Here is a 22,781-nt window from a genome sequence, read left to right on the forward strand (position 1 = left end):
GGGGCAACTTATAGTTCACTTTTGCTGATTTTGTACCTGCTGAGAAAGCGATTGGATATTTAGCAATAGTGTGGCCCGCAGGTTTTGGGAGTGACTCATAGTCTACTCTTTTTGATTTTCGCCCATGCCGGAGAGGCGACTGGGTCTTAAGCAGTAATGTGGCCCGTAGGCTTTTGGGAGTGACTCGTAGTCTACTCTTTTTTGACTTTTGCCCGTGCCGGAGGGGCGACCGGGTCTTAAGCAGTAATGTGGCCCGTAGGCTTTTGGGAGTGACTCGTGGTCTACTCTTTTTTGACTTTGCCCGTGCCGGAGAGGCGACCGGGTCTTAAGCAGTAATGTGGCCCGTAGGCTTTTGGGAGTGACTCGTGGTCTACTCTTTTTTGACTTTGCCCGTGTCGGAGAGGCGACCGGGTCTTAAGCAGTAATGTGGCCCGTAGGCTTTTGGGAGTGACCCGTGGTCTACTCTTTTTTGACTTTGCCCATGCCGGAGAGGCGACCGGGTCTTAAGCAGTAATGTGGCCCATAGGCTTTGCCTGTGAGGTGTCGAGCTATGATTGTGCTGCATCAGCTTCGTAATGCTGGTCACCCACTCCTACAAGAAGTTACTAGGGGCTCGACCTTCGGGGGCAACACTACTAACTTTAGGTTGCCAGTTCACACGGGAGCCTTGGAAGGCTCGACCGGTAAGGGCGCCTATGTAGTCTGTTGGCCGTCGACTCCTGCGGAAGCCACGAAGAGCTCATCTTTGTAGGAGGACCTTGCGGAGAGGATTGATGAGGCATCATCTGAATCGAAAGTAAGGTTGGTAGAGCTACTTAGTCTGTTAGCCCCCTACATAGTTTTTGAGTTCATAAAAAATGTAAACTATAAAGTGATGTCTTCAAAAAAGTGAGGATTTAGCTTTGGTAGGATGAGAACTTAGCTTTTGTAGGATGAGAACTTAGCTTTTCGTAGCGTATTCCCACAGACGGCGCCAATTGATGTAACCGTTTTTGGTCACGTACCATTTTTTGTGATGTATAAATTTTTTTGGCTAAGTACCTCGTGTTTGATCTGGTGGTGACGTGCCTTGGTGATGAGCTACTTGGTGGCGAACTCCCTGGGGGAGAACTACTTGGTGACGAACTGCCTGGTGATGCTCCCTGGTGGCGAACTGCTTGACGACGAACTACCTGGTGGCGAACTGCCCGACAGTGCTCCCTGGTGGTGAACTGCCTGGTGGCGAACTGCCCGGTGATGAACTGCCTGATGGCGAACTGCCCGGCAGTGCTCCCTGGTGGCGAACTGCCTGGCAGTGCTCCCTGGTGGTGAACTGCCTGATGGCGAACTGCCCGGTGACGAACTGCCCGGTAGTGCTCCCTGGTGGCGAACTGCTTGATGGCGAACTGCTTGGTGGTGAACTGCCCGACAGTGCTCCCTAGTGGCGAACTGCCTGATGGCGAACTGCCCGGTGACGAACTGCCTGATGGCGAACTGCCCGGCAATGCTCCCTGGTGGCGAACTGCCTGGTGCCAAACTCGTCACTTGACTTGCTCCTAGGCGGTCTGCAACTCAGAGGATGGTGGAGCTCCCTGGTGCAGCGCAACCCGACTACCCTCCGCGTAAGGTGATTCTCTCTCCTTTGTAGACGGCGGGAGCTGAGGGACCTGCGGGAACTGAATCAGAGGACCCGGGGGTATTTTCCCGGCGGGGACTCTCCGATGCCTAAGTTAGCATATTGATTACAGAGGGTTTGGAGAGAAATGAGAGAGCTAGAGAGCGGGGGTTACCATACTTTTTCCTTCCCTTGGCTTTGGGGGTCGGAGTCCTTATATAGTGGTGCCCTCGCGGGTTAGGTGGGTGAAAAGCCTTCAAATGGTAAGACGTCATATCCCGTCAGAACCGGGGTACGGTGATGAACTCCTCGAGGTTGTCAGGCTGGCGCTTGTGCCAGGCATCCAGGTCGGCGCCTGTCAGTCGGCGGGTCGGTGTCCGGGCCAGGTTGCCAGGTCGGCGCCTGTCAGTCGGCGGGTCGGTGTCCGGCCAGGTTGCTAGGTCGGCGCCTGTGTTTGGGTCAGGTCATCAGGTCGGCGCCTGTGTCCGGGTCAGATTGCCAGGTCGGTGCCTGTGTCTGGGCCAGGTTGCCAGGTCGGCGCATGTGGCAGGCTGATCCGGCCAGGTCGCGCAGGCCGCGCGTAGGTCGCGCGCAGGTCGCGCCAGGTCGCGCGCAGGTCACGCGCAGGCCGCACCAGGTCGCGCCAGGTCACGCGCAGGTCGTGCGCAGGCTGCGGCAGGTCGCGCCAGGCCAGCCAGACCGGTGCCCAGGGGGGGGACCAACTTGGTAAGTTGTTGCCTGGGGGCTTGCCTAGTTGTCACGAGGTGCCATGTGTCGCAATTTCACTGGAGGGCCAAATCTGCCCTCATCAAAGACCATACCAAATCTGACCCATTGTTGTTGCTTATCCGATTCAAATCCAAATTTGATCCAATAAGCTAGAAGCCTAGAATCAGAATCATATACCTTTCTTGATCCTAACAAGTCAGATCAGATCGAAAAAATGTAAACGGATTGAATTCAAATATACCCTGATTTGATTTATTAGTTATGAAATATTATATATTATATTATTTATATAATTATATATTATATTATTTACATAATTATATATTATATCATATCATCAGGTTTTTTATTATATTTCAAATTGAATTTGATATAGGCATCCGATCGTTTCCAATACTAAGTCTGTACCATTCATAAAAATGAAAATGGTTATCGTCAAAAGACTCTGATTTTTCTATTTCCACTATTGCCCCTCAGCCATTATACCTTGATTTTTATGACACAACAATTCAAGTGAGGAATAAAGATAGGATATTTTTATTTATTTCTATTAAAATGAGAATGGTAGATGGCATGGGTAATCTGATTATCTATTTCCATTATTACCCCTCTTTAGTCATTATTATTCCAATTGTATTTTATAATAATATATACAATATTTTATATTTCCATTATTGCCCTTCCTTAGCCATTATACCCTAATATCTCTTTAACCATTATATATTTCTATAATTTCTAATAAAAATGAGGTTGTGGTAACAATGATTCGTCAAAAGGCCTGATTACACTTTCCCTTTTTATAGGGATGCAAATGGATCGGGTCGGATTCACATCAGGGTATATTTGAATATGATCTGATAAATTATAGGTCCAATCCAATTCGATCAAATCTTACAAATATTGATTTAGATTCAAATTCAATAAGGATGTTGGATATTCAAATCTGATCCAATCAGATTTAATTTTTTAAAATAATAAATTATTAAAAATAAAATATAACAATTTAAATAAAGAAAAGCAAAAAAAGTGAAAGTAATTTTCAACTATTTTTATCATATATACATGTTTTCTAATAAAAATTTTAAAAAATATAATATAAATAACATACTGGATCCTTTTGAATCAGATAGGGGTGATCCGAATCTGATTCAGTTTTTAACCAGATCCGATTATCCAATCCGTTCCGAAAATCCGTAATGAAGATATCCAAATTTGATAAAATAGGATCAAACTTTGGATCGGACCGAATCATGATCCCTTTTTACCCTCTATGTTTTTTGTTATTCCAATATTTATTTAACCTATCATTAAATGGGATGTACACTATCAAACAAAGTTTTATTCCAATAAAAATGAATACTAACAGTTAACATACTCACTATCAACCAAAGTTGCATTATTTCATTTTTACCTTCATCATTTTTTGCTATTCCGATGTTTGATCTCTCATAAATGTGAAACTATAAAGTGGGTTATACCCAATATAGCCACTATAGCAATTGGGCTAGCTCATACCTCCGAGTTGTGTTGGGCTTGGGTTTTGAGGCTCGTGTGTCAGCATGATATAGAACAAAAAAGTGGACCATGCTAGTATAGACCCATGGCCTATAACGGAACAAGCCAATATAATGTATATATGTATATATATATTATACTATTTTATTCAAGTTATATCATAATTTTATTTTAATTTCATATATAAAACAATTTTATACATCAAAATTCATATAGAATAAAATTTTAAGATTTTTTTCAATTTCTTGTCTATTTTGTTAATTTATTTAACTTTTCATTATTTTTCAAATTTTTAATAAAAAATCATGCGTCTCACACCCCGACCTATGGCTAAGCCCGTTTGGGCTTGTGCTAGAGACCTAACTTTGAAGAGTTTTAGGTAAGGCACGACCCACCCAGGACCACGTGTCGGGATGGCATGGCCTATCAAAGCATAGACAACCCACAAAATCGTGTCGTGTTGGCACGACACAACCCACTTTATATTTTTTGATCAAGTAGTCAAAAGTGCAAATTAGAGACAATACAAAAAAGGGCACAAAAGATAGTAGGTAACACATATACAAACAAATGGATATTCGAATCTGATCCAATCAGATTTAATTTTTTTAAATATTAAATTTTTAAAAAAGAGAATATAACAATTTAAATAAAGAAAAACAAAAAATGAAAGTGTTTTTCAACTATTCTCATCATATATAATGTCTTTTTATAAAAAATAAATAAAATAAAAAATTTATAAAGATATAATATAAATAACATATTGGATCCTTTTGAATCGGATAAGGGTGATCCGAATCTGATCTGGTTTTTTAACTAGATCTGATTATCCAATCCTATTCGAAAATCCGTAATAAAGATATCCAAATTCGATAAAATAGGATCAAACTTTGGATCGGATTGAATCATGATTCATTTTTACCCTCTATGTTTTTTGTTATTCCAATATTTATTTAACCTATCATTAAATGGGATGTACACTATGAAACAAAGTTTTTTCCAATAAAAATGAATACTAACCGTTAACATACTGACGATCAACCAATGTTGCATCCTTTCATTTTTACCTTCATCGTTTTTTGCTATTCCAATGTTTGATCTCTCATAAATGTGAAACTATAAAGTGGGTTATACCCAACACAACCCAACCATTGTAGCAATTGGGCCAATCCATACCTCCGAGTTGTGTTGGGCTTGGGTTTTGAGGCTCGTGCGTCAGCACGATATAGAACAAATTATCTATCTATCTATCTATCTATATATATATATATTCAATTTTATTATACTATTTTATTCAAACTATATCGGATTTTTTTTTAATTTCATATATAAACAATTGTATATATCAAAATTCATATAGAATAAAATTTTAAGTTTTTTTCATTTTCTTGTCTATTTTGTTATTTTATTTAATTTTCATTATTTTTTTTTAAATTTTTAATAAAAAATCATGCCTCTCACACCCCGGCCTATGGCTGAGCCTGCCTAGGCTTGTGTTGCAGGCCTAACCTTTGAAGAGTTTTAGGTAGGGAATGACCCACCCTGGACCACGTGTCGGCATGGCACAGCCTGTTAAAGCATAGACAACTCGCAAAATTATTGTGTCGTGTTGTCACGACACAACCCACTTTATATTTTCTGATGAAGTAGTGAAAAGTGCCAATTTAAGACAATACAAAAAAGGGCACGGAAAATAGTAGATAACACACATACAAACAAATGAGAAAGTAATAGTAAAGAAATAATCATAAATTGTCAAACATCAATCTAACCACTTTCTAATGGCCTAAATCCAAGTTCTTCCCAACTTGGGGTCAAGTAGATATTTTCATCCCAAATTGTATTTTCTTTATCATACTTGATTTACATTAATGAATTTTGTTATAGTTTTATCTATTATTTTTTCATTCATTTTCACCCGTGCATCGCAGGCTTCTCCACTAGTAATGAAAAAAAAAGGAACAGAACTTATTATAACGAATGCAAACAATGTTAAAGCTTGGTGGAGAGATAATTATACTGATCACGTTGGTGTCCACTAGACTAAGTAACTTTGGACGAGAAGGAATGAAGTAGTAGGAATGGAGAAAGTGGGATAATATTATCTAGTGGGTTGTGAAACATTCTCCATCACAAAATGTATAATGGTAATGTGATCGGCGGAATTTCAATTTTGAAGCACTATTTTTTGACCAATAACCAGTCCTAATGACGCTAGTCCACGTTTTAAAAGTTAAAATATTAAATAATATTAAGGCCCTGTTTGATATATCTTTTTGTGTGGGTTGTCAGCTTTTTAGAAGTTTGGGAGCTAACGTTTTGCTCTTTTTCCGTTTGATTAGAAAAAATTTAGCCGCCGAAAGCCTCAGTCTTGAAAAGATGTGAAAAGCACATTTCAAACTATTTTCAGGAAGCTCCAAATAAAGCTTTTGCCTTTTTTTTTTCAACTCGTATTCATGCAGAACGACATAAAAACATATACACCTTAATCAAAAGATATTTCAGAAAAACTTACCAAACATCCCCTAATTCTATGGCATAAAAAGGCCCACATTGTTGGGAGTCTTCTCCGATTATCGCTCATGTTAAGATGACAAAAGCATCCCTATGGCTGTACGCATGCTTGCATATTAACTTAGTTATGAAAATACATATAATTAATGACTATCGATATAACATTATACATGTATTTTTTTTTTGTATTTTTAAATAAAATTACATTTCCAAGTCTACAAAGGAAAACTTAATCTATATTAAATGCATATTCATTAATATACCACTCATATCTTCACACCTGTTATGATGTAAAGCTTAAAATTCTCTTAATTAATACATGGGCATTAATGTAATGGGTTCTTTTTAGCCATGTTCAAATTGCAAGTAGAAACTTTGATCTTAGGAGGACAACTTTTTCACCAATCAAAGCTTTGATTCTTTATTATTAACAATGATTTTAACTTTCCTTATTTAAGATATTGAAAAGTAGTTTGGCAATCGAGTCAAATTTAGAGATTTTGGCAAGACAACAAGCAAGGGTCTTGAAAAGTAGATGCTTCAATTAAAGAGAAATGAATAAATTTGTAATCAACTGATATTTCTACAAATACAATTCTTTTCTTTTATCAGGTTTCCAAAATTGTGACTGAAATAAATCCTATGGGAGGAATAGAGATTTTAGCTTTTGAACGCCCTTACCAAACAATAACTTCTTTTTTTTTTGTGGAAAAATATAAACTTCTGAATTCATTAAATTTATGAAACAAATAGATATCATGATAAATAAAATTAATATGAAGACCGTATAGGAGGGTGCAAGTGGTTGAATTTAGTGACTTATATATTAATTTTGTCTTTTGGGAAATGAGTTATTCAGCAAGTTGCAAGCTCCCTCATGCCTGGACCTGAAAGTTGGGTTTATTACTATATTCTTAAGTATTTTATTATTTAGTCATTTTATTCATTATGGAATATATCAATGAATCATTCAGTTCAGCCATTTCAGCCATTATTATATTGAGAGTTTGCTATATATTGCCACTTCTCTTTTTGTTTAAATGATTCCTTAATTTGTTGGTATCATGGTTGTTGAACTGTTTTACGCTTAGCCTGTCTTTTGGCAAAAAACTGTTGATTTGATCAGTAATCTATTGATATGGGCGATTGAACTATTGACCCATTCAATCCAGACAACTGGTTGTTTTTTATTTTAATTTTTTTTTTTTAAATTAGAATGAGCCGTTTGTTCAAACTGAATGGTTGAACCGCTGAATTAATTTTTTTTTATTTTTTTAAAAGGCAGTTCCGAATTGGCTTTTAAAACATTGGTTGGTGTATTCGCTTCATTTTGCTTTATATATATTAGAAAGGGGGTGGCAATAGCAAAAAGGACTGTCTGGGTTGAGGCAAAAGGCCCACCCAAACGGCCAAACCCATTTAAAGAGCATCAAGCTTTTCACGATAAGTTTCTAAGATTGAGTAGGGCCGAGCCTGGCCTGGCTTGACCCGACCCAATAATAGCCTAATGACAAATGGGTCAGGATCTGGGCCGATCTGGGCCAAAGCGTGGCGTCAGCTAGGCATGGCGTATCTTGAGCTTGGCCTGTCCAACGAGGCAACGACCTGAATAGTTTTGGGTAGGCCTGAGAGATGGACTAATTAGATACATTCTCACTTCTCAGACATCAGAACTGAGCCAGACCCAATGCTAGAGAACTCACGAGCACGGCCTCCCAAAAATCACTGATGTTGAGAAAGGATTAAAAGGCAGAGAGATCTTTCAGAAGAGTGCCCAATCAGCGTTCTACTGTAGATTCAACAGCCCCCCAAAAGACAAAACAAAAGCATCATCACGTGAACACACTCCCATTGGAAATATGAATTCAGGTGGAACAGGGAATCTTGTCGTGGTTCATTCATTCCAAACCCATCCTTTTCTTTCTTTTTCTTCTCTACTCAACTTCAGTTGGACCACCTTCACCTTTCATCTTTGGTGGATGAATTTTGGACAGTTTCTGTCATTTCTCCACTCGCTTGCTATTTTGTTATTTCTTTTTGTTTACTTGTATAACAGGTTCAATTACTTCCAGTTTCTGTCATTCACCCCATATTCTGTTTATTTTTTTAATCATTTTAAACAATGAATTATTTGTCTTTATCACCAGGGATGTCTCCTGATTGTCAAAAATGGGAGGTCCCCAGATCAGTCATAAAAAAAAAAAGAATCGAATTATAGCGTGGGCAATACTAAGCACACAAGATTATTGTTATTATTTTTTTGAGCATTAGCTGGAAAGTCTTGTCATTTCAGTAGCTCTCTGAACTGTCAATACGAATGGTCTTAAAGAAACTAAATTTGTATGTCTAGTATTTACTTGTTTTTATTAGAAAAATTAAAGGTTGTTGATTCAGACATTCAGTGACAAGGCTTTCAAATGGGCGGTGTTTTCCCACTGTTTGGTAAGGATAAACCTGTATACCATGTGCCACACCATCGCTCAAGCCTCAGAGAGAGAGAGAGAGAGAGAGATGTTGGGGCTCGTAGAAGTGATAGATGTATTTAGTATTTACATGCAACAATGGCCTAAAGAACATAAGCAATTTTAAGAGATGTTGGGGCTCGTAGAAGTGATAGATGTATTTAGTATTTACATGTAACAATGGCCTAAAGAACATAAGCAATTTTCATCCGTTCCTCTTAGAGGAAAAGGTTAAGTAACATTAACGGAGATAGAGAAGTACTTTACTCACACGCACACACGCGAGGGACTGACTCTTTCTATTCCCATTACTTTTCTGATTTTACAGTTGCAACTGTCGGTGGTGGAATACAAAATGTCTACTTTATATGAAATGGGTCATCTCTGTTTTTCTCTGTCTCTTCTACTGCTCTTGTTGGCTTCTCCTGTCATCTCTATCGTCTCTTTCTCTTCCTTTCTTTGTGTTAGTTAGATAAGAATTAAGAAATAGGTTCAGGATTCTTGTTGAATCACATACGCAATGGTTCTAGCCCAGGACCGGAGATGCTTCTTCATATCGGCAGTGGCAGAGGCCCGTGGTATCCTCAGATTGAGGAGTGGGGAATCGGGTCTCTTTATCAACCAGGCTTCAGACAGATAGGGCCTGATGACAACTCTTTCCTCTTGTTTCTCCTCTTCGACTTCTTCATCTTTGTCTTCCTCCTTCCCTGTCTTCATGTCACATCTGTCTTCCTGTTCTTCTGCATCATCATCATCATCATCCTGGTACTGTCCAAGCCTCTGTAGGCCAGGAATGACACTCATCATTCGTGGGCTCAAGTACATCTTATCGAACCTGAAGCCAAGATCCATGAACCCCTTCACCTCTTCGTATTCCAGCTCCCACAAGCTCTTGCAGCTCATGGTCTTCTGTATTCTCCTGCTCGGATCACCACCTGTGTATCTCTGATGTTTCCGGCGTTTCTTCGTCGAAGGAGACGATGAATGAGAGCGGGGTTTACTTATGTCAAGAAAATTCAATCTTGTGGGTTTTTCCTTGGTATAAACGTTGGTCTCAGAGTCGTTGTTGCTGGACTCACCCTTCTCGTAGTGTGATTAAACAAGAAAAAAAAGGAGCAAAATAAGTGAACAGTCGACGAAGGTTAAAGCTAAACCGTCAAGAAAAGGAAAAGGAGAGAATTACCTGGAGAGGGACAGGGCACGAGATTGATGAAATTTCTTCCTCGGAAGGAGGTGTGGATGGGGGAGTTGAAACTGAAACTGATTTCAGAGGAATCTCTGTGATGGGTCTGGTCATGGTGGGTTGGGGTTTGAGGGACATGGGCTCTGGGAGAAGAATGATGTAGTGGAACCAGAGTCGATCCATCGCTCCTACAAGGTTTGATAATTGATGGTTGTCGGCCATGGCGACACACATACACACCCAGAGAGAGAGAGAGAGAGAGAGAGAGAGAGTGGTTCCTTTGTTGGCGTAGCAAATGGATGTGGTGTTTATGGAAGAAGAGGGAATAAATGAAAGAAAATGAGGATAGAAACGAGCTAGGCATAGGACAGGTAGCCTGGGGCCAATGTAGTCTGGACTGTTGTGGAGGATGTGGGTGTAGGAAACTCAAACTGGAGTGTCTCATGGGCTTGTGGTCCTACTTACACCCTATTCAAGGCTGCAACTCCACAACTTGGACATGATTAATGACTCCTTTGCCCCCTTTCCCTTTCTATTACACCACTGATTGAAAAGCTTCTAGTTCTAGTTGTCCGACTTACCGACTCCTAAACTTATTACCCCTTGTTTGGCCGGTGCACTGATTCTGGTTTTTGAAGCCTTCTTAACCAAGGGCAGTGGAAAGACAAAATAGTCGTTGTATCAAAAGTACAATGAAACTTTATATGAAATTGGCTGCCCTGAGTCACAGGATCTAGGAGGAGGCGTCCCCAATCACTATTTTTGGTCCTTTTGGAGGGGTGGGGTGTCCTTGGAAAGAAGCTTTGATGCCTTGAAGTGAAGTGAGGCAGTCATTATTTATAAGGGTCAGCATTGCAGCCTTTCTTGGAAGTTGTTTGTTTATTCTGACTTCCCATTTAGACTTAGGCGATGTTTTGCATCAATGCCGGAGGAAAAGGGGTCACATCAGAGAAAACAGTACTTCAAACAATATCCTGAAAAAATGTTATTTCAGATTAGCCTTGAAAATCGAGAATATGTGGTATTAAGCAACACCAAATTCAATATTTTCTAAGAAAAGGTTGTGCTACTGCCAATAATGCAATGACATGGCATCAATGTGATATCATCTTGGACATTGGATAAAGAAGCTTTGGCATCAATATGATATCATCTTCCCAGAACCAATGCCAAATACCTACTTAGATTCTTGAGTGAAGAAAGGAGATTTGGCATATCCATTATCCAAATTCCTCGCATGAAAGTATAGTGCTTTCTAAATTCCCAAAAAGAAGTCATTATTTGTTACTTAATTAAATAGCTTTCTGCAGGGTTGGCCATCTCATGGCATATCAAAGCATAGAAAACATTTGTTGACAACTGACAAGTCCTCCCTGATCGGTCTCTCTCCACATTTCATGGAATACATCTTAGACTATTCTAGAATAAAATTTCAAATTGGATCACTCATTGCGAAAACCAGCAAATGAGAAGTTCAATTGCAAAAACACTAACAATCAGCTCGGCAGCTCCGAAGTGGGTCTTCAAGTATCTCAAGAGTCCGAACTCCTAATCATATCTCAGCTCAGAGCTAACAACAGGGCATGACTTAATTAGGCATAGGTCTGTAACTGTAATTGAACCAAGTTGATCGAGTCGAGTATTGGGCTAGTTAGCGAACAGCTCGGCTCGCTTACACCCCTAATTAAGCACAATATTATACTTAAACCACCATGTTCTAGGGCCAACAATTAGATGCATTATTGTAAAGCCTCCTGCATTTCAAGTCTCAACTATCTGCACCATTGATGGGGTTACAGCTAGCAATCTGATACTATAAATTGCTCTGCTTTAATTCAGTTGGTACCATACCTTTGTGTGTAGAAACTAGTGATTATCCGGGCCTAATTTCTACAAATAAATATTAAATGATTTATTATCTAGGAAGGAATAATTAAATACATACGCCCACTTCTGTTGAGTAGATCAATCAGGTAGCAAAAAAAACAAAAAGCAACTATCAAATGTAAAATATTTAAAGATATAGTAATCAAATTAACCAAACCAACTTAGGCTTTAAAAAACTTACCAAACCAAATAATTTATTAATATTATTAGTGTTAATTAATTTGCTATGCAAAATTGAGATCTGGTTAACTTTTATTTGCATAGTAAAGTAATTAACACTAATAACCAGTAGTTCCGAAGCGGATTTCCAAGCTTCTTAGGCTTAAGACTCAGAATCCTAATCTCAGGGTTTCAATAGGGCATGGCATAATTCAGCTCAATATCATTTTAAAATATTTGGTTTTGAACCAATAACAGTATATCAATGTTCAAAAAAATCAGATCGGACATCGGGAGAGATTTTTGGGTTAGAGGTTCGACTGAAATTGAACCGTTATAATATAATAAATAAAAATTATTATATATAATATAATATGCATAAATTATATAATATATATATATATATATACATATACATAATAATTACATTCTATTATCATATATATTTTCAATTCTAATTTTAATTTTTTATGCAAAATAAAATTGAGATTTGAGGTAAAAAAAAGAAGACATTTTGTCTTAGAAAAAAACAGTCGAGGCAAGACACTTTTGGCCTTTCGAATGTCTAGATTGCAAAAAATTTTTTAAAATTAAGTACAAAGTTATGGCCTCCCAAAATTTGAATATGGATAAAAAAATTAATAAAAATCAGTTGATTTTATAAAACAGAGACCGATTCACTGGTTTGCTAATTAGACAAATTGGGGGTTTGATCATAGTTTAACCGGTTCGATGGATGGTCTGTTCCGGTTTTCTAAACATTGCAATAAATAATTACAGAAGTCATAGTGAAGCCTTCTACATTAAAATCTCAATGATCAGCGCTAAGGGGATTACAGTTCGATAGTGAAATTACTTTATTAATTCAGTTGACAACTTTTCGTGCAGAACAAGTGATAAACCAAGCCTAGTTTGTACAAATGAATATTAAATAATTTATTAATTAGGAAAAATGTAATATATATTTAAGCATACAATAATATGCACAAAATCATGTATAAGATATATGATATTTGAATTTAACTTTTATGATATTCTCAGAGTCCAATCAAATATTCACTTTATAATATAGTATAGATATAGATATAGATATCAAGCAATTTTCTGCATAGAGAATATCAGATACGCGACATGTGTTATGAGCAGAGGTGGCTTTCTGATCATTCCGGTTCGAACAAATACCATAAGCTCTGGCATTTCAACGTTATCTCACCTCAGTACCGGCAATTCTAGCACCACGGTCCCGGAATTTGGATTAGCAAGCATTGGTTCCTCTTTGAGTTCTTCCACGTTCTTCAGTGACTTCATCTTTACCAGAGGATTGTGCTGTTGCAGGGACCCTGGGTATGGGTTGTGGGGACATGGGAGAAGAGACGTGTGGACTTAGAATCTCTGGTGGTGCTCGCAACATTGGAGTTTTGGGTGCGAGTCTCTCCCTCACTTGAGCATGCCATTGCTTTAAGAATGTTGCTATTTCCTCTTGAAGCACAATGCACCCTTGTACTTTGAACCCATCTGTGTCCAAACAACCATCCAAAATCATATTTAGGCTGAGGCAGAGTTTAGAGATTGCTAGTTGTTACAAACCATTTCGGTTGCTGCCTGGTGAACAAATACCCAATTTAATGATCACAATGCTGGGGTTCAAATGGGCTACCCGACTTCAACAAATTACACCGTATTGGACTGTTGGGTGCGGTTCGGACCGGGCTCAACATATTTTACACTGCTTTGTGGTGGCCAGGCCCATCCAAATTTTCACAAAAACCCAATTTGAGCCCGCACAAATTGCACCCCTACCCACAGCCACAGGTATAAAATCCAATCCATGCTTTTGTAGCATGTACATGGCTTTAGTTTTTCAAGAAAATATTGGCTATCGAAGGACATGAATCCGACCAAATGCATTTACATTTTAGTTTTAGGATTCAAGGATTTACGGGGCATTCTTTTTTTAGATTTTGAGAGGGAGAAAGTTGGTCAAAGGGATTTTAATTCCTATTGATCAAGAAAACCATATTTTTTTTTTCAGATTTACGTAAGGATCAGGGAAAGTTTATTTTCATGGGTATCACTTATCCGGGTAAGTGATACCCATCTCTTAGGTAGGTAAATAACTTTTCAACCTTTGGGGAAATTTGCCAATACTTGACTGGGATACAAATGCCTCTTTTAATAATGGATTTTTATGGCTAAATTGGTCATTGCCTTATTTGCCTAGGAAATAAAAGAACATTGATAAATACACTTATCTACGTAAGTCTTTCTTAAGAAATACTTACCTAGATAAGTGCATTTACCCAATAAGTAACTTACCAAAAAGAAAACAGGGCCTTAGATATAAAAATTAAGATTTGGTCTTTTTCATCCAACCATGGTAAGAGTGAAATAAAATCCTATTTTTTTTCGAGATTGAAGATTTATTTAGAATTTGATAACGCTTTGTTTAGTTATATACCATATGGCCATAAGGCCCATGTATACCTGTGTCACAAGTGCATAAAGCGGAAGAGTAATGTAGCTGGAAAGGACTTGCACGATCACCCTGAGAAATAACAAGAAAATTTTTGTTAGAATGGAAAAACAGCATCCGTTGGTGTGTCGGGTTAAGTGGTAAATCCACATTCTTAGTCGGGTACGAGGTGGGACCATGCCAATTGTCAAACCCAACCAGTTCACATTGTAGAATTAAAATATTAGTATATATAGGCTTGCTTGAGCATAGGTGTTGGTTTGGAGTGACTTTGGGTTGGGTTCAGTTTGAATCGAACCCATACAGAACCCATTGGTATCCCGAAAAATTAAGAAAAATATATGATGTCCCACTTATGAACCTCGACAAATATTATCTGATTGGTTAACATGTTCATGAAATTGGATGATTGGTCACAAGTTCTCTTGATGTGATATCTTTTTGGTATTATAGTCAGACCCCAAAAAAATATGAATCAGGAACTGCTTTTCACAGAGCACACTTCACACCAACCTCACAGTACATCCCACCATGTATTCAAACATCTCTCCAATCTCCATCATTATAAGCAGCACACAAATATAAGAGATGTTCTTGATGTGCGGTTAGGACATGGTTGTGAACAGCGCTCTGTGAGGAGAAGATTAGGACTCCATTCAAAAGAGATGAAAGATCGATGTTATAGAGTTGCATCAACAGAAAATAAACTACTGCTCTTGGTTCTTACGCTAGCACAATCCGTGTAACAAAGATCTCTGTATGCTCATGGTAACAAGATTCTAGTCCATATTCTACCTGTAAAAATGATATATATGGACGAAATTAAGAGAGTTCAATTCTTGTTTGTTTTGGTACGTATTAACAAGTATTTACCGTAAACAAGGTGAAATGTAGAAGAGTGAGGACAAATTCTGGTTTCCCAAACCAGAAGAGATCGTCATTTGGTTGCACCAGAGGGGTTCCTATGATTACAGCGTTCTTGTCCTTGATTTGAAGAGCCAATCTTGCAACGATGACCTTAAGCTTGGTTCCCAGCACCAATACTATCTGCAAATGCAATAAGATGACATGCCGATGGAGTAAAACACAGTGTAACTGGATAGGTAAGATCGAAGAGGGAGAAACTAAAGGTTGCCAGATGGCCCAGATCTAATACTTACAATCAATGGGACATAGGAAACCCAGAGGTATACATGCCATCCTGGTTCAGAGCAATTAAGTTTGTTAAAAAAAACAGTACCCAGAACTTGAATTCATGTATCAAGGAAACTTTGAGTTGTGAATTAATTACCATGCACATCGACCAGGAGGAATATAATGACAAGAAACCACATGAGAGGGCTGTTGAGACAATAGATATCAGGTTAATTAGTACCAATGAGAGGGCTGTTGAGACAAAAGATATCAGGTTATTTAGTACCAAATAGCTGAATAAGCAGTGAGATGGCAACTGATGAGCACTCCGGACCTGTTGGTTATCTACTAATGGGATGGGATCCATGGCTGAATCCCCAATGAGGTTGCTGTCTAAGCACAGTGCACGAGGTTAAGGCTACAACTTTGGGCGGGATGGGTCTAGCAATGAATCCTCAATCCTGCTAATAATAGGTAACTAGAAGACACTGAATTACTGATGCAGTGATGAGACCAGGTTTCTTTTCCAGGTAACCCAATCAAAGTCTGGTTGGGCTATATCAGACATTTGAAGCCCTGTTCTGGCCCAACCCAGTACTCCTTGTATCCAATGCTAAGCTACATGGCCAGGCAAATTGCCACTCTAAATGACTTAAAATTTCAATTGGTTTAAGCTCCTTGTATCCTTCGTGTAAAAGTCATCTATTGGTTTAAAATTTCAATGGACTCTTGGTGGATTTTTTATCTGAGAATCGATGTAAATGCACATTGATTTACGATAAAAAAAAGTCAGCCAAAAAAGTGGTTTACAATGTAAACTTTACATTGGAAACAAACAGCCAAAAAAGTGGACTGAGTGTGGAGTTTTACATCGCTCCACTTTTACACTAAAAACAAATACATGTAAATGAACCAATGATGGAGTTTTACATCGATTCGCATTTACACCACAATGAAACGCAGCCAAAGGAAAAAAATGAATCTCTTCCCTTGAAAAAGCACTAACTTTTAAAGCAAAAACACATAAAACATGTTGTTGGTTGTTTATGAGAATCCTTAGCGTTAGTGCTTTTTGTTGTTTTGGGCTAAGTGGGCCTACAGAATGGGCCATAGTCCATACAGTAAACCCATATTCCCCTAATCCTGGTGAGTTGGGATTCGTTCCCAAGCCCCGGTTTGAACCAGTCAGAGGCCTTACCAACTAGCCAGTTGACACCTTGCAAGAACAATCCCAGAATTTCACATTTGAATTTTGCCAATTGCCATGCAATAGAAGATAATCATGATGATACATGCATGCATGCAGCAGTCGAAGACCCGGTCATGTTAGCTCTTAGTTGGGATAAGCCTTATCCATTCAGTTTTAATTCTGTTAGAATAGATAAGTCTTCAATTCTGTTCCTAGATAAGTGCATTCTGTTTCCTAGATTAGTGCATTAGATAAGTCTTCAATTCTGTTCCTAGATAAGTGCATTCTGTTTCCTAGATAAATGCATTCTATTTTTTTTGTTGATAAGCTCCTAAGATTAAGGGGTAGTAGTTCCTATTTCTACTCCCAGTTTGTAGCACATAAGGCTATAAATATAGCCTGAATGAATGGAGTTGGCATTGGTTTTTCTACAAACAAACTCTCTCTCTCCTCCTTATTCTAGATCCTTCTCCCTCTTGTTAGATAACTTGAGCATATCACATGAATAAATATTAAATAACGGGTATTTACCTTACTCCAACTAGCGTTTTGAAGTCATCCTCCCAGGATCGCTCTATGTACTTTTGGAAATTGAATGCATTATTGTTGGACAGATGGGCCTATAAGATTTGAAAATACATATAGTTAAGATTAATAGGGAAACCCTTCGAGTTTCGGTTTTGGTTCATGTGAATCTGAAACAGATTCTTACTGCAATGAATCCATGGCACAAGGTGAGATAGTCAACTTTTGCTACCGAATTGAAGAATTGCCTGAAGAAACATTTCTATTCGATTTGGCATCCAATACCCAAAAAGAAATTAAAAAAGAATTATAAGAATTGAACTTCACACAAGTTAAAAACGTTTAGTTTGAATTTTTAAGTAGAAAGGGAAATAAATATAGTGAACTTACAACCCATAGCTGAACTGATGTGTCTGTGCAAGATTGCATATGTCGTCTCCCAAATGTTGTTTGCCTTGTAAATCTAAATCGTCTGGGATCTTATTCAAAATGGTTTATGCATTAGAAAAATTAAAAGAAAATCAGCAATGTAAAGGGGTGTTATCCAACGTGAATTGTTGTTGATGTTGCATGTTTCAAAAACAAAATAAAACCGGTGGTTCATGTGAATCTGAAAGATATTCACCAATGCGGGGTCTGGGGAGGGACACAACAGGTGTATGATGCCTTACCCCTACATATATATAGAGAGGTTGTTTCCAAGGTTTGAACCCTGATCATCTAAGTCACAATAGAGTAAATCAACCATTGCACCAAAGACCTTTAGACTAGAGATCTTTTTCCTTAGACAAGTGGCATTTTATTTTCTCAAGAAATAGCATCTCAAAGTGGTTATTCCAACTCTAGAATAAAAACTTCCTCCTCAGACATATGTCTATCCATTCAAATGATAGTTATCTCCACTCTCAACACTCTCAAAACTAAAACCAAAGACATGTCCTTGAATTTCTAGTTTAAAGAATATGTTTTTTATCTGGCTATTTAATATTTTGTTCCATAAATTATAATATTTATACTAATCTTTTTTTTTATGTTTTAAAAACCATCATTTTGTTGGTTTCAAAAAGATATATTGTTTTTTGAAACAAAATCAACTTGTTTGTGCTGATGGGCCCAATAGAACAGAAAACCATACCAAATTCTATTAGGTTTGGTATGGCTAGGATATCTAGATCAATTTGGTTTGGTTTATGAGAATGACTAAACTGAAATATCGATTAGGTTCTTGGTTCTAACTGAATTGACTGAATGGCACCCATATTAATGGCTTTTAGGTTTTCAAAATGTATTAATAAAATATAGAATTAAAAAGTTGCAGATCAGGTCAGGTCAGTATTGGGTTGAATCCTGTAGGGATGGGTCAAGTCAAGAGATTGCAATTTATTTGGTCCGGTTTAGGTGGGCAGATTGGAGGGCCAGGTTAGGATTGAGGCAAATTTGTACCAAACTCGACCCATTGACATCCCTAGTTCAATCAAATCAAAAGCATTTCCAAATGGGCCCTAAGTTGTTTTGAGTTAGCCCAAAACTTGAGAGGGGAAAGACAACATATGGTGGGTTTGAAAATTTGATTTCCATTAGGTTGAGGATTTGGGCAACATCATCCTTTGTCGTATATAATGTTGAATCTCAAACCTAAGGTTTTAAAAGGCTAAAGGTGTAGTTGAGGTGTAATGGCCCAAAAAGGTGAGGCATAAGTTCAAAATTTAAGAAAAAATTAATCAAAATTTGTAATTTGATGAAAATAAAATATAATATACCGAATTTAAATGATAGAAGGTACACATATCTATAAACTAGAAGTTTATAAGCAACAAATTTTGGCATTTAAGCATTAAGTAAAATAATAACTAATCAACATACAATTATAAACATTTCACATTTTATGTAAAAAAAAAATGTTTTAGAAGAATTGAAACATATGAAGAACCATCCATATAATTGATATTAGATTTATGATCATCCAATGGTTTAGAAGAAATAAAACAACTTAGTTGATTTGATCTATACAAATAATAATAATAATAACAATAACAACAACAAAAAAAAACAATTCAAATTTTGACAAATCGCCCAACCCAAATCGCCCAATTTGCACCCCTAAGTAAACAACCCAATTCCATACCTACAAGACACTCCAAACCCCCCTCCCCCTTTGACTAGTAAGTTTCCTCTAGTTGGACGGGCAGTCATCTTAAATTTTATTAACCACTATTAAAAGGGAGAAATCTTAATACAATGGTTAAGATTATTGGGTTGGATAGGGATGGGACCATTAGGTTGAAGGTTAACCTCAACTCTACCCAACCCAGCCCCACTTACACCCCTAAGCATGTGAGACCTTTGTCTCCTTCTATGGGGAAAAGCACCACCCCAGGCCCAGGGGTTGATGGAGGCATGGAGTGATGTTGCACTCTCCATGAATTGGCAATAATTATCTAAAATCAGGCAGCCGGCCTGAGAGGTCTGCTTGGCTAGCTGGTTATTAGGTCAGCAGCCCACATGCTTCTTGAATAACATCTTGAGTTGACGCAGAAAATTTGTATAGCATACCATTGGCAACCTGGTACTCGACCGTTTGTGTCTCTTTCTCCCAGGCTTTCCACTGCTTCATCTGATCAGAGAGCGAGAGAGACAGAGGCAGACAGACGTCAGTTCGTGGGGATAGATCTCTAGTTGCCTCGCTGACCGGAGAGCTTAATGAGATGATCCCAACATTAATTTTTAAAACAAATTCAACTCTGAAATCTAGAAGTGCGAAGTTTCGCGCTTAGAAAATTATAATTCAAAACAGGAAATTAATTAAGTCAGATGACACGGTTGCTTCGTACCTTAGCCCTTCCAAGAGCCATGGTGAGAAAGCTGTAAACAAGCTGCATCACTGCCAAGAAAAAGATGAACATTTGAAGCTCATGCAGCCCGTCTTGGCTTATTAGAGAAACCATGTCCTGCGCAAATAATAACTTATTTGATCAATCAACAATTACTCGTGAGTAATCATCTCTGTGTCTCATGCAACAGAGTCAGAGATGAGGGGTTGGCGTTGGAGATGAAGGCATACTTTAGCAGCACAGCTATCAGAAGTGGCAGTTTCATCCTCGTCTAGTAATCTTTGGAATTGCCGTGGACCATCTTTAGGGGCATCGTTTGCCCAAAACATATCCATGGAATCTCCACTGTTGAATTGAACATGTTTACTAGTTGTGGTTTTTATGGTTCCTTTACGGCATGGAAGCATGGTATCTGCAACTCGGGTGGGTATGCATATGGTAGAAACGGGTTTTTGTATTACTGTTAGGAGCAGCGACATGAATCCCAGAAGCATTAACTCTGTGTAAAATATAATCAGTTATGAGTCGATTCGACGATGGCTAGGACTAGGAGAAGCTGAGAAAATTAGGAAGTGCTTAATTAATTGTCTGTAGATGTGGAAAATTTGGAGAACCCCACCTGATTTAAGCCTTTCCACGGCTTCGTTTAATGCTTTCTTTCGATGTGTCTTGAGCCACTGCATCGATTAGTTCAATTCCATACAAATTTGTAAGACAAAGAAGGGGCAGGAGATAAAACGAATTTGATCGAACAATTGGTGGTGAATTTGATTGTTCTGCTTAATTTGCTTACGTTGCCAAGGAGATGAATGGAATGCTCGAGAAAAATGGAGATGGAGATGAATAGGAAGCAGACAGTCGCGAGTGCCCAAGTGGGCGTTTCTTGTAGAGAGCGTGCTGTAGGTGTGCCTTCTTCTGGGGGTGCCATTTCTTACCTGCAGCATGCACCTTCCTATTCATGGAGAAATAACAGACGTGACAGCATCGTCGATCGGTCAGAGGTTAAGACGAGAAGACGGACGAGACTGTTAATTACAAAACAGGGCCAAGGGGTTTGCCATTTTATCAACTTCTTCAGAGTTGAGAGATTGTTGGACTGGTGCGGTGTAGGTGACGTCCATCTATCTATCAGACTATGTACTATTTGAGTCTATTTCTACTCTTGCTTGACCGAGTGTAGTCAATAGGCTTCTGCATCGCGACGGGAGAGTCGAGACCGGCTTGCTCCGGTTAAGAGCCGGTCTTAGCACGTACTTGGTATTCATTGGCCATCCTGAGCCTGAGGTTTCAACTTTCAAGTGCTGTTAATATCCAGAAAATCGAACGATTGAATGTTTCAGCATCAGCTTTTCGTTTTCCTTGAATATCCGTAATAAATGTCATATAATAGTCCAAAACGGAAATTTTCTAAAATTCATCATATTTTTTCTTAAATTCACCATTTTACCCTTTGTCAGATTATCATCTTAAATTTTCTCTAAACCCCATGTCAGATTATGTATAAGGCAGTTGGGTGTTTAAGGATATTTTAGTCTTAAAAATATATTTAATGAGGCTGATTTATCATTCAGAGGCAGTTCGGTCATGAAATTTGCATTTATGTTGATGTAGGCAACTTCTATCTAGACCTGTTCATGGGTCGGGCCAGGCTAGGTTCGGGCCAGACTTTCACTCTGTATTAACAGATTTTTCTAAGGCCCGAGCTTGGCTCTCATAAAAAGCCCAAAGCCTGGGCCTGGGCCCGAGCCCGAAATTTAGCCCATACTGTTACTACTGCTGAAGTGGCTGAATAGTGAGAGAGAGAGAGAAATTATAAAGAAAAGAATAAAAAATGTATATATTAAATTATAAATATATATTTTAAAAAATATTATATTATTTATATATTTTATATAATATATAAAATACATGTTATATATTTTATATAATATATAAAATACATGTTATATATTTTATAGCGGCTGAATAGAGAGAGAGAGAGAGAGAAATTATAAAGAAAAGAATAAAAAATGTATATATTAAATTATAAATATTATATTATTTATATATTTTATATAATATATAAAATACATATTATATATTTTATAAAATATATAATGCTGAGTCGGGCCGGGTCAGGCTCGGGCCGTGCTTTTTTGACAAATCCCGAGCCTGGCTCAAAACACAGTCGGGCTTACTATGTTAGGCCCGAGGTCAGGCCCGCGGGCCTAATTACATGACCAAGCCCGACTGGGGTGCGGGCTAGGCCATCGGGCTACCCCGCCCATGAACAGGTCTATTTCTGTCTTGGGGTGAGTATTCAATTTATTCAGTTAAAAACCGAACTGAATAAATCAAAATTTTTAAAACTAAAATAAAAAATAAAAACCGAACCGAAACCAAATTACAATAAAATCAAAATAATCGAACCAAAATTTTCGGTTATTTCAGTTAACAACCGAATTTAATTAATATATATATATATAATATTATATATTATAACTTATAATATATATACATTATTATAATATATTAATATATAAATATATAGAATATTATATAGTACATATTATATATTATATAATGAATTTTAGTTAATTCTGTTTT

General features: G+C 37.9%; 2 protein-coding genes across 3 annotated transcripts; both read right to left on the reverse strand.

The window, feature by feature from the left end:
- Window positions 1-8,954: 8,954 nt before the first annotated feature.
- On the reverse strand, window positions 8,955-10,379 carry LOC104602661 (uncharacterized). Its single transcript, XM_010266440.3, has 2 exons — window positions 9,998-10,379; window positions 8,955-9,894 (listed from the first exon to the last, which is right to left on the reverse strand). The coding sequence occupies exons 1-2, from the start codon at window positions 10,229-10,231 to the stop codon at window positions 9,307-9,309; spliced, it is 822 nt and encodes a 273-aa protein (XP_010264742.1). The 5' UTR covers window positions 10,232-10,379; the 3' UTR covers window positions 8,955-9,306.
- A 2,575-nt stretch (window positions 10,380-12,954) lies between these two features.
- LOC104602660 (MLO-like protein 3) lies at window positions 12,955-21,398 on the reverse strand. 2 transcript variants are annotated; one of them, XM_088896991.1, is made up of 14 exons: window positions 20,989-21,398; window positions 20,815-20,872; window positions 20,426-20,694; window positions 20,196-20,312; window positions 19,918-19,978; window positions 17,755-17,836; window positions 17,552-17,612; window positions 17,371-17,459; window positions 15,808-15,857; window positions 15,677-15,717; window positions 15,390-15,563; window positions 15,244-15,311; window positions 14,528-14,588; window positions 12,955-13,558 (listed from the first exon to the last, which is right to left on the reverse strand). In XM_088896991.1, exons 1-14 carry the CDS (start codon window positions 21,121-21,123, stop codon window positions 13,514-13,516), a joined length of 1,311 nt encoding a protein of 436 aa, XP_088753117.1. In that variant the 5' UTR covers window positions 21,124-21,398; the 3' UTR covers window positions 12,955-13,513. The 2 variants fall into 2 exon arrangements, with proteins under 2 accessions (XP_088753117.1, XP_019054178.1); XM_019198633.2 differs by having other exon boundaries at window positions 17,552-17,626; window positions 17,755-17,843.
- Between the last annotated feature and the right edge of the window lie 1,383 nt (window positions 21,399-22,781).

This window comes from Nelumbo nucifera, chromosome 2 (assembly GCF_055504915.1).
Source record: "Nelumbo nucifera cultivar China Antique chromosome 2, China Antique-T2T, whole genome shotgun sequence".
NCBI classification, from domain to species: Eukaryota; Viridiplantae; Streptophyta; class Magnoliopsida; order Proteales; family Nelumbonaceae; genus Nelumbo; species Nelumbo nucifera.